This window comes from Piliocolobus tephrosceles, chromosome 3, assembly GCF_002776525.5.
Source record: "Piliocolobus tephrosceles isolate RC106 chromosome 3, ASM277652v3, whole genome shotgun sequence".
Taxonomy (NCBI): domain Eukaryota; kingdom Metazoa; phylum Chordata; class Mammalia; order Primates; family Cercopithecidae; genus Piliocolobus; species Piliocolobus tephrosceles.
The window spans coordinates 78,112,591-78,124,857 of NC_045436.1; the positions used below are offsets into that span (position 1 = coordinate 78,112,591).

The 12,267-nt window shown below is 38.0% G+C and overlaps 1 protein-coding gene across 7 annotated transcripts in view; it reads left to right on the forward strand.

Moving 5' to 3' along the window:
- The window catches only part of RAP1GDS1 (Rap1 GTPase-GDP dissociation stimulator 1), a 173,757-nt gene that overhangs the window by 100,769 nt on the left and 60,721 nt on the right, over nucleotides 1-12,267 (forward strand). For 5 of the 7 annotated variants that reach the window (XM_026455034.1, XM_026455039.1, XM_026455033.2 and 2 more), the window contains exon 5: nucleotides 11,176-11,322. The exons of the other annotated variants lie outside the window; for them this stretch is intronic. In XM_026455034.1, the coding sequence (XP_026310819.1) occupies nucleotides 11,176-11,322 (147 nt within the window). The remainder of the gene's footprint in view (nucleotides 1-11,175; nucleotides 11,323-12,267) is intronic. 7 annotated transcript variants of the gene reach the window in all.

Genomic DNA, 12,267 nt, shown 5'->3' on the forward strand with positions numbered 1-12,267 from the left:
AGTCTGATGGGCTTCCCTTTGTGGGTAACCCGACCTTTCTCTCTGGCTGCCCTTAAGATTTTTTCCTTCATTTCAACTTTGGTGAATCTGGCAATGGTGTGTCTTGGAGTTGCTCTTCTGGAGGAGTATCTTTGTGGCGTTCTCTGTATTTCCTGAATTTGAATGTTGGCCTGCCCTACTAGGTTGGGGAAGTTCTCCTGGATGATATCCTGTAGAGTGTTTTCCAACTTGGTTCCATTCTCCCCCTCACTTTCAGGCACCCCAATCAGACGTAGATTTGGTCTTTTGACATAATCCCATACTTCTTGCAGGCTTTGTTCATTTCTTTTTCTTCTTTTTTCTTTTGGTTTCTCTTCTCGCTTCATTTCATTCATTTGATCCTCAATCACTGATACTCTTTCTTCCAGTTGATCGAGTCGGTTACTGAAGCTTGTGCATTTGTCACGTATTTCTCGTGTCATGGTTTTCATCTCTGTCATTTCGTTTATGACCTTCTCTGCATTAATTATTCTAGCTGTCAATTCTTCCACTCTTTTTTCAAGATTTTTAGTTTCTTTGCACTGGGTACGTAATTCCTCCTTTAGCTCTGAGAAGTTTGATGGACTGAAGCCTTCTTCTCTCATTTCGTCAAAGTCATTCTCTGACCAGCTTTGATCCGTTGCTGGCGATGAGCTGCGCTCCTTTGCAGGGGGAGATGCGCTCTTATTTTTTGAATTTCCAGCTTTTCTGCCCTGCTTCTTCCCCATCTTCGTGGTTTTATCTGCCTCTGGTCTTTGATGATGGTGACGTACTGATGGGGTTTTGGTATAGGTGTTCTTCCTGTTTGATAGTTTTCCTTCCAATAGTCAAGACCTTCAGCTGTAGGTCTGTTGGAGATTGCTTGAGGTCCACTCCAAACCCGTTTGCCTGGGTATCAGCAGCAGAGGTTGCAGAAGATAGAATATTGCCGAACAGCGAGTGTACCTGTCTGATTCTTACTTTGGAAGCTTCCTCTGTGGGGTGTACTCCACCCTGTGAGGTGTGGGGTGTCAGACTGCCCCTAGTGGGGGATGTCTCCCAGTTAGGCTACTCAGGGGTCAGGGACCCACTTGAGCAGGCAGTCTGTCCCTTCTCAGATCTCAGCCTCCGTGTTGGGAGATCCACTGCTCTCTTCAAAGCTGTCAGACAGAGTGGTTCGCATCTGCACAGGCCTCTGCTGCTTCCCCTGTTATTTTTTAGCTGTGCCCTGTCCCCAGAGGCGGAGTCTACAGAGACAGGCAGGTTTCTTTGAGCTGCTGTGAGCTCCACCCAGTTCGAGCTTCCCAGTGGCTTTGTTTACCTACTTAAGCCTCAGCAATGGCGGGCGCCCCTCCCCCAGCCTCGCTGCTGCCTTGTGGTTAGATCACCGCAGACTGCTGTGTTAGCAAGGAGGGAGGCTCCGTGGGCGTGGGACCCTCCCGGCCAGGTGTGGGGTATATTCTCCTGGTGTGCCCATTTGCTTACAGCGCAGTATTGGGGTGGGAGTTACCTGATTTTCCAGGTGTTGTGTGTCTCAGTTCCCCTGGCTAGGAAAAGGGATTCCCTTCCCCCTTGCACTTCCCAGGTGAGGCGATGCCTCGCCATGCTTCAGCTCTTGCTGGTCGGGCTGCAGCAGCTGACCAGCACCGATTGTCCGGCACTCCCTATTGAGATGACCCCAGTACCTCAGTTGAAAAGGCAGAAATCACCGGTCTTGTGTGTCGCTCGCGCTGGGAGTTGGAGACTGGAGCTGTTCCTATTCAGCCATCTTGCTCCACCCCCGGGGATCCAGTTTTATTCTTCTACATGTGGCTTGCCAGTTATCCCAGCACCATTTGTTGAATAGGGTGTCCTTTCCCCACTTTGTTTTTGTTTGCTTTGTCAAAGATCAGCTGGCTGTAAGTATTTGGGTTTATTTCTGGGTTCTCTATTCTGTTCCATTGGTCTGTATACTTCTTTTTATACCAGTACCACGCTGTTTTGGTGACTGTGGCCTCATAGTATAGTTTGAAGTCAGGTAATGTGATGCCTCCAAATTTGTTCTTTTTGCTTAGTCTTGCTTTGGCTGTGCAGGCTCTCTATTGGTTCCATATGAATTTTAGGATTGCTTTTTCTAATTCTATGAAGAATGATGGTGGTATTTTGATGGAAATTGCATGGAATCTGTAGATTAGTTTTGGCAGTATGGTCATTTTCACTACGTTGATTCTGCCCATTCATGAACATGGGTGTGTTTCCATTTGTTTGTGTCGTCTATGATTTCTTCCTGAAGTGTTTTATAGTGTTCCTTGTTGAGGTCTTTTACATCCTTGGTTAGGCATATTCCTAAGTATCTTATTTTTTGCAGGTATTATGAAAGGGGTTGAATATCAGCTTAGTCACTCTTGGTGCATAGGAGAGCTACTAATTTGTGTACATTAATTTTGTATCCTGAAACGTTGCTGAAATCATATATCAGTTCTGGGAGCTTTCTAGATGAGTCTTTAGGGTTTTCTAGATATGCAGTCATATCGTCAGCAAACAGTGACGGTTTGACTCCCTCTTTACTAGATTTGGATGCCCTTAATTTTTTCCTCTTGTCTGATTGCTCTGGCTAGGACTTCCAGTACTATATTGAATAGAAGTGGTGAAAGTGGGCATCCTTGTCATGTTCCAGTTCTCAGGGGGAGTACTTTCAACTTTTCCTCATCCAGTACAATATTGGCCGTGGGTTTGTAGTAGATGGCTTTTTATTACCTTAAGGTATGTCCTTTGTATGCCAATTTGGCTGAGGATTTTAATGAGAAAGGGATGCTGAATTTTTTCAAATGTTTTTTCTGAGTCTATTGAGATGATCATATGATTTTTTTAAACAAAATCTCTGTATTTTAAACATTCTGTATATGTATTATTGATGTGTGTATGGTTTTTTTTTGAGACAGAGTCTCACTCTTGTCACCCAGCCTGGAGTGCAGTGCCGCCATCTCGGCTCACTACAACCTCCACCTCTGAGGTTCAAGCAATTCTGCCTTGGCTTTCCAAGTAGCTGGGACTACAGGTATGTGCCACCATGCCTGTAACTTCTTTATTTTTAGTAGAGACAGGGTTTCATCATGTGGGCCAGGCTGGTCTCAAACTCCTGATCTCAGGTGATCTGCCCACCTCAGCCTCCCCAAGTGCTGGGATTACAGGCGTGAGCCACCACGACCGACCTGATGTGCGTATGTTAAACCATCCCTGTGTCACTGGTATAGAACCCATTTGATCATGGTGGATTATCTTTTTATAATGCTGTTGGATTCAGTTTCCTAGTGTTTTGTTGAGGATTTTTGCATCTATGTTCATCAGGGATATTAGACTGTAGTTTTTTGTTTTTTGGTTTTTGGGGTTTTTTTGTTATGTTCTTCTCTGGTTTTGGTAATAGAGTGATACTGGCTTCAGAGAATGATTTAGGGAGGATTCCTTCTTTCTCTTTCTTTTGGAATAATATCAGTAGGATTGGTACCAGTTCTCCTTTGAATATCTGGTAGAATTCAGCTGTGAATCTGTCTGGTCCTGGACTATTTTTGCTGGCAATTTTTAAATTACCATTTCAATCTCACTTTTTGGTTTTGGTCTGTTCAGGGATTCTGTATCTTCCTGGTTTAATCTAGGAGGGTTGTGTATTTCCAGGAACTTATCCATCTGCTCTAGGTCTTCTAGTTTATATGCATAAAGGTGTTCATAATAGCCTTGAATGATCTATTGTATTTCTGTGGTATCAATTGTAATATCTCATTTCATTTCTAATTGAGCTTGTTTTCTTCGTTAACCTCATTAGTAGTCTATCCATTTTATTTGTCTTTTCAAAAAACCGGCTTATTGTTTCATTTATCTTTTGTATTTTTTGTTGTTTCATTTAGTTCTGCTCTGATATTGGTTATTTCTCTGCTGGGTTTGGGTTTGGTTTGTTCTTGTTTCTCCAGTTCTGTGAGATGTGAACTTATATTTTCTATTTGTGCTGTTTCAGACTTTTTGATGTAAGCATTTAATGTACGAACTTTCCTCTTAGCACCACTTTTGCTATATCTCTGAAGTTTTAATAGGTTGTGTCACTATTATTGTTCAGTTCAAAGAATTTTAAAATTTCTATCTTGATTTCATTGTTGACCCAGTGGTCATTCAGGAGCAGGTTATTTAATATCCATGCATTTGCATGGTTTTGAAGGTTCTTTTTGGAATTGATTTCCAGTTTTATTTCACTGTGGTCTGAGAGAGTCCTTGATATAATTTCAGTTTTCTTAAATTTACTGTGACTTGTTTTGTGGCCTGTCATATGGTCTGTCTTGGAGAATGTTCCATGTATTGATGAATAGAATGTATATTCTGCAGTTGTTGGGTAGAAGGTTGTATAAAATATTAAGTTCACTTGATGTACAGTATAGTTTAAGTCCATTGTTTCTTTGTTGACTTTGTCTTGATGACCTGTCTAGTGCTGTCAGTGATGTATCGAAGTCCAATCCCCCACTATTATTGTGTTGCTGTCTATCTCCTTTTTTAGGTCTAGTAGTAATTGTTTCATGAATCTTGGAGCACCAGTGTTAGGTACATATATATTTAGGATTGTGATTTTTCCTGTTGGACTGGTCCTTTTGTTATATAATGTCCTTTTTTGTCTTTAACTGCTCTTGCTTTAAAGTTTGTTTTGTGTGATATAAGAATAACTATTCCTGCTCACTTTTGGTGTCCATTTGCATGGAATATCTTTTCCTACCCCTTTAAGTTATATGAGTCCTTATGTATTAGGTAAATCTCCTGAAGACAGCAGAAACTTGGTTGGTGAATTCTTACTCATTCTGCCAGTCTGTATGTTTTAAGTGAAGCATTTAGGTCATTTACATTGAATGTTAGTATTGAGATGTGAGGTACTATTCTATTCATTGTGCTGTTTATTGCCTGAATACCTTTTTTTTTTTTTTTTTTTTTTTTTTGCATTGTGATGTTGTTATATAGGTCCTATGAGAGTTACGCTTTAAGGAAGTTCTGTTGGTGTATTTTGAGTATTTGTTTCAAGACTTAGGGCTCCTTTTAGCAGTTCATGAGTGTTGGCTTGGTAGTGGCAAATTCTCTCAGCATTTGTCTGAAAAAGACTGTGTCTTTCCTTCATTTATGAAGCTTAGTTTCACCGGATACAAAATTCTTGGCTGATAATTGTTTTAAGGATGCTGAAGATAGAACCCCAATCTTGTAGGGTTTCTGCTGTTAAGATGATAGGTTTTCCTTTATAGGTTACCTGATGCTTTTGCCTCACAGCTCTTAAGATTCTTTCCTTCATCTTGACTAGATAACCTGATGACTGTGTGCCTATGCAGTGATGTTTTTGCGATAAATTTCCCAGGTGTTCTTTGAGCTTCTTGTATTTGGATGTCTAGATCTCTAGCAAGACTGGGAGAGTTTTCCTTAATTATTCCCTCAAACACATTTTCCAAACTTTTAGATTTCTCTTCTTCCTTGGGAACACCAATTATTTTTAGGGTTGGACGTTGAACATAGTCCCAAACTTCTTGGAGGCTTCATTCATTTTTAATTCTTTTTTATCTTTGCATTGGTCTAACACAAAAGCCTGTCTTCAAGCTCTGAAGTTCTTCGGCTTGTTCGATTCTATTGTTGATACTTTCCAGTGCAGTTTGCATTTCCCTCAGTGAGTCCTTGACTTCCAGAAGTTGTGATTATATTTTTAGTTATGCTATTTCACTACTAACCCTTTCATATCCTGTATCATGTTTTTGATTCTTTTAAGTTAGACTTCATTTTTATCTGGTGCCTCCTTGATTTCAGCTTAATAATTGACCTTCTGAATTCTTCTGGCAATTCGGAGACTTCATCTTGGTTTGGATCCATTGCTGATGACCTGGTATGATCCTTTGCATGTGTTATAGAACCTTGTTTTGTCATATTACCAGAACTGTTTTTCTAGTTCCATCTCATTTGGGTAGACTATGTCAAATGATTCAAGTGATTCTCCTGCCTGGAGGGAAGAGCTGGGATTCAAGGGCTACTGTACAGATACTTTTGTCCCATGGTGTGCTCCCTTGATGTGGTGTTCTCCTCCTTCCCCTAGGAATGGGGCTTCCTGAGAGCTGAACCGTAGTGATTGTTTTTGCTCTTCTGAGTCTAGCTACCCAGCAGAGCTACTCAGCTCCTGGGTGGCACTGGGGAGTGTCTGCAAACTGTGTGATTTTATGATGTGATTCATCTTCAGGTCTTGCAGCCATGGATACCAGCACCTGCTCTGATAGCAGGGGTGTGAAGTGGACTCAGTGAGAGTCCTCAGTTGGGTTTTTGTTTAGTGTGCTGGTTTTGTGTTGGTTGGCCTCCAGCCAGGAGGTGACACTTTTAAGAGCACAACAACTGCGGTCCTTTAGGGAGGATGCAAACTTGCTTTAGGGACACCTGGTTAAGTATGGTTTCTTGGGCAGTGGGCAGAGCCATAGAGCTCCTAAGATTATGACCTTTGTCTTCAGCTCCCAGGGTGGGTAGAGAAAGACTACCAGGTGGGAGTCAGGGATAGGTGTGCCTGAGCTCAGCCTCTCCTTGGGTGGGGCTTGCTGCGGCTGCTGTGGGGGATGGGGGTGTGGTTCCCAGCCCAATGAAGTTATATCTCCAGGTGGATTATGACTGCCTCTGCTGAGCCATACAGGTTGCCACGGAAGTTGGAGAAAACTGGCAGTCATGGGCCTGATCCAGCTCCCATACAGCCCACAATCCTAAAGGCTGGTCTCATTCCCACCATCCCCCAACAGCACTGAGTCTATTTCCAGGCAGCTGATGGCCAGAGCTGAGAACTTACCCAAGCCCATGAGCCTCCATGTTGAGAAAGCAAGCATACTCACAGTTTTTCAGCATTTCAGATAGTCTGCAGTGATGATCCAGTTCCTTCAAAGGGTCTCTCAGCTTTTCTGGTATGTTCCTGCAGTAGTTCTTGGAGCAAAAGTTTGTGTTGTGAGTCTCCATGTCTGATTGGGAGCTGCAAGCTAGTCCTGCCTCCTATCTGCCATCTTCCCAATATCTTGTTCATTTTTTGTTGTGCTTCGAAATATTGTTATTTAAAGTGTATTCTTTATAAGTGTTAGAAATTTCTTTCACTCTCAGTGAATGGATTTGTGACTCTCCATGAGTTTTGATATGGATATGAAAATTGTTACTATACTGTGCCACTTTAAGCCCTCAACCGATTAGATATGAAATAGATCTTATCAATCATATCCTCTCTGCTTAGTGTACATTTTAGACAGCTATTGTGTGATATAAGTTGGTCTTAATATTTAAGTTACAAACACTCTGAAAAGATTTGTTGGAAAATATACCAACAAGTTTTTACAATTGAATCTTTAAAGATAGATTCTCAATTAATGCTAAGAAAGTGCTGTTACCTTGCTTGACTTAATGGCATAAGTAATACACCTTTTTAAAAAGTGTGTAGGCCGGGCGCAGTGGCTCACACCTGTAATCCCAGCACTTTGGAAGGCGGAGGCAGGCAGATCACGAGGTCAAGAAATTGAGACCATCCTGGCCAACATGGTGAAACCCTGTCTCTACTAAAAATACAAAAATTAGCTGGGTGTTGTGGTCCGTGCCTGTAGTCCCAGCTACTTGGGAGGCTGAGGCAGGAGAATCACTTGAACCCTGGAGGCAGAGGTTGCAGTGAGCCGAGATCGTGCTACTGCACTCCAGCCTGGCGACAGAGCAAGACTCCATCTCAGAAAGAAAAAAAGAGTGTGCAATGAGGAAACATTGAACTAGACTTAGACTTCCCAAGTTGCAATTCAGAATGCTAATATTTAATTATCACCATTTCTTTAAGCACATTCTTCTCTCTGCATGTATGTGTGTGTGTCAGTCTCACAATCCATCCTCAAGGTGAATAGTAATTTATCAATATCTGTCAAAAGCCCCATTCATTAAAAAATTATTGAGTACCTACTATATACTAGGCATTTACCGTCCACAAGGAGGAAACGTAGTAAAATCCAAAGTTAGGATACACTGTAAGACATGCCGCAATAGGTAGATTCAGTGGTTGTATTTTAGGTCTTTTCCTCACCCTTGGTGTACCTGGTAATAGTGTTTAACGTGGTAACATTTTTTTTTCTCATTTGTGAGACGTGATAACCATGACACAGATTTTATTGCTGCTTGCTTTTGATTACAGAAGGGTAATGGAAGTGCAGTAACTCTTTAGATTTAAAGCCCTGCTCTTACCTAATGTGAAGAATGATCACACTTGTGCCGAAAACTACTTTGTGTGAAAGATCATCATTAAAGGATTTAATAGGACTTTAAAGAGTAGGCTGCACTTTTTCCAGTGGTTGGATGCTTCATAGTTAAATGAGGAAAATTGAGATGTAAATTATATTTTTAGAAGTGACAGCTCAGGATGCTTCATAGGTTAGCTGTTACTTATGAGAAGAGTGAAAGATGAGCTTACACTTAGTGATACACAAGTTTAGGATAAGGAACCTTTTGAAAATTATTTTTAAGTGAACAATACTCTTGATAATGTAACATGAAGTATAGAGTTAACTATGGAAAACCAATTTATATGGACTTGTGCAATAATAGCTGTTGTATTTAAAAATGATTTGTTATCTGAATACTACTGGAAAAAGTGAGTTGTAAGATACTTCTAAAGATGACTTATGTCACTGGTTTTGCTAAAGGAACACAATATTATCACTTACTCCTTTGAATCTTTAAATCCTATTAAATATTTTAACAAAATGCTTTTTTTTGTTGTTTTTTACTTTGTTTTACTTTTACTTTGTTTCTCAGGCTGATTTGTCCAAAGAAAGAAAAAAGCTGTATAATCATTCCTATAGTGGTGGTTAATATTTTTTGAACCCAGATCACTAATATTGTAATACATGCTTTGCTTTTCTTCTCATATTTGGTAATAACATAATTTCTAGTATAGAGATTGTGTTTATGCCTTGTAAACAATTCTCAATAACACATGAGTTAAAAAGCTATGTTATAGACAATTCGGAGGAGGGGGGTGGAAGGGAAGGAAGAGATGAAAAGCACTGTGACTCTGAAACACAAATAGGTAATTTGCTCTGAATTGTATTGTGTTTTTATTGCATCAAATTTGTTGAATAAGTTTGTATTTTAATTTATTGAATTTTTGAACATTTACTAGCTTAGTCTGGATAGGAAGCCAGCTTTCATTCACAGTTCATTGCAAATAGGTGCCACATAGTTTCTAAGCCCCAGTTTCCTGGTATATGAAATTTCTAGTATATGAATACAAGGCTTAGTTTAGCTATTCTCTAAGATGTCTTCTTCTAAGTCCTAAGCATACATAATTTATATTTCAAAAGCCCAGTTTACTCAGGAATTAGAATAAAAAAAATTCGAGCTTTGCAATTTAGGGATGGGATGTACTATACCTTCACATTACTGAAGGTCTGAACATTTAAATTTGTAATCCTAATGTTCAGTTTTCTGAGACATCATCCACATTGAAATTGCCCAGTAATTTAGATAATTTACATCTATGTTATGGAAAACAAAATTTTGGAAATTAGATTTCTAACTGAGATTTGACCAGTGTTCTTGGCTGGTTCCTCTAGCTAGTTACTCTGGCAGTATAGGAATTTTCTGTGATCTGATGAGCTGATTAGCACATGGTCCTGTTTTCCATCTTTATAACAATACGATAAAACTAAGTGGATAAAACTGTTTTGTTTCATTTTAGTGTGGATTTCCTCAAAAGTTTTCAAAATTATGAACATAGTATTTCTGAGGTCTTACTGTGTAATTTGTGTGTGTGTGTGTGTGTGTGTATACCATAAGAAATTACATATTTTAAGTTGTATCATCTAATATGATTCAGCAAAAGTAATAAAGATATGACCTAGTTTCAGTTCTTATATTTAGAAAATGAAAATCTTTCAAATTGTTACTAACTTCATAGCTATAATTCCTTTGTGAGTCACTTCTTTTGCTGATCTTTGTTCTACACTTCTGTAGCTGAACAGTACAGTCCACGTGGTAGCTACTAGCCAAATTTAGCTACTGAGCAGTTTAAATATGGCTAGTCTGAGTTGAGATGTAACTGTAAGGGTAGAAAACAAACACTTGGATTTTGAAGATACATTGTGAAGATGATAATACAAAATGTTTTGTTAACTTATTGATTTGCATGTCAGAGTGCTATATATTAATTGAATGAAATATTACTAAAATTAATTTTTCACCTGTTATTTTTTAATGTGGCTATTAGTAAATTTAAATTACACATGTGGCTCACATTGATGGCTCACACATTTCTCTTGGACCTCTTCTAGAGGGCGGTTATATTTTATATAAGGTGTCATTTAGAATGACACATATTCTTCTTTTAATTTCTTTTCATTCTTATGTTCAAAAGTTAGAAAGTAGTCTAAAGCTATTTATATGTTCCAACAGTTAAGTGACATCTGTTTTATACAGTGTAGATGGACACATAATGGAAGTTATGTTTCACCATCACTTGACCACTTTTTGTAATGTTGAATTATATTGGTGTGCCCTAGAAGAGAGGGAATAAGGAAAAAAGAAACAAATCAAGAATGAAAAAAGGAAACATGCTCCTGGACTATAGGAAATGCCATTAACAAAGACCATAGTACTAATATTCAGGAATTACATATTATGATTTAGAGTTATACCATATGGTTTTCTTTAATAATAGCTATTATCAAAGACATAATATGTTCCTATATGGTTTTCTTCAATAATAGCTGATTTTGAAAACCAATGATAAAAAGTTGTGTTTAGTGATTTTTCAGCCTGAAGGACAAAAACTTATACCAATAGAATATCACTTAGTTTCTGTTTTTTTCTCTTACACAGCATTGTCATTTGTGAAAGAAGGAGTGAAAGTTTTCACATCATAAACTTCTAGGACACAGGGAAGTTCTGTTAGCTCCTATATCATGCCAATGAGAATAATCTTATTTTGCCTAAAAAGTGATTGTCTCTTTTCCCCATCCCACCCCCATTTCCATGTTTATTTGTTTTGTTTTGTTTTTTCTGAAAAGACATATTTAATGTCCTGCCTAGGTTTATTTTCTATTTATTCACAAAATAAAGAATAACACTGTTATGTTTTGTATTTGAAATTGTAAGGTACATTTCTTTTTTCTTTTATTTTTAATTTAACTCTTTGTTTTACAGATGAGGGCAGAAGTGCAGTTGACCAAGCAGGTGGTGCACAGATTGTAATTGACCATTTAAGGTCACTGTGCAGTTTAACAGATCCCGCCAATGAGAAGCTCTTGACTGTCTTTTGTGGCATGCTGATGAACTATAGCAATGAGAATGGTAAACAAAACTGAAAACTTGCTTTATCTCTGGGGGAAAAATTAAAAATTATCTTTAGTGCAAAACAAAAATATTTGAAAAATGATGAACAAATTATTCATAAGTGGCATATAAAATTAATAATTAGCCAACATTAAATTTCATGTTTCAAAAATGTAAAATGGTTAATTTACTAACTGGGACTAATTTTTGAAGGGCTGCCAGTGTTGATCATTATCAAAAACAAAAACTCCACAGCCATATAGTATGATTTAAGCATTCTTACTATGAACATTTTAAAAATAAACAATATTAAAATAGTTTTATGTTCATTATATATATACCAGTAGCTTTAAAATATGAACACTGTTTGCAAAAGTAAAATTATTTTATCTAGATGCTAGGTTTACTTTGAATAATTTTTTAAAACTCTAATAAAATCTGGCTTTAGAAACAAGTTCAGAGCAATTGCAGAGACCTCATTTTAGAAATTTAATAAATTATTGTAAACAGCAGTTTCTTTTCTCTGTAAAACATTTTTAGACCCTAGCAAAAAGCGACATGTCAATAATTTTCAGACAACCTATATGGTTAATTAAATGAATATAAATCTGTGATATTAAGACTTATCAATACATTGGTGTCACAGAATATCCATTTGTTTGTTTATCATCTTATATGAATCACTGTGTGGATCAGACATTCAAATTTTGTTATGTTCCTGGTATGTAACACAAATAAGGTCTTTCTGTGGTTTGTTTCATAATGGCATTTTAAGTTGTTATATTTTGGCAGAGATGTATTTTATTTGTATATTAGACATGCAGTATTATTCTTTACTTTCATGTGTTCTAGAAACACATGGCCCTTTTGCCATATTTTTTTTTTTCCACATTTGATAGTTGTGGGTCCAAAGAAATATTCGCAATAATTAAAAAAAACAGATAAACCTTGACAATAAATGGC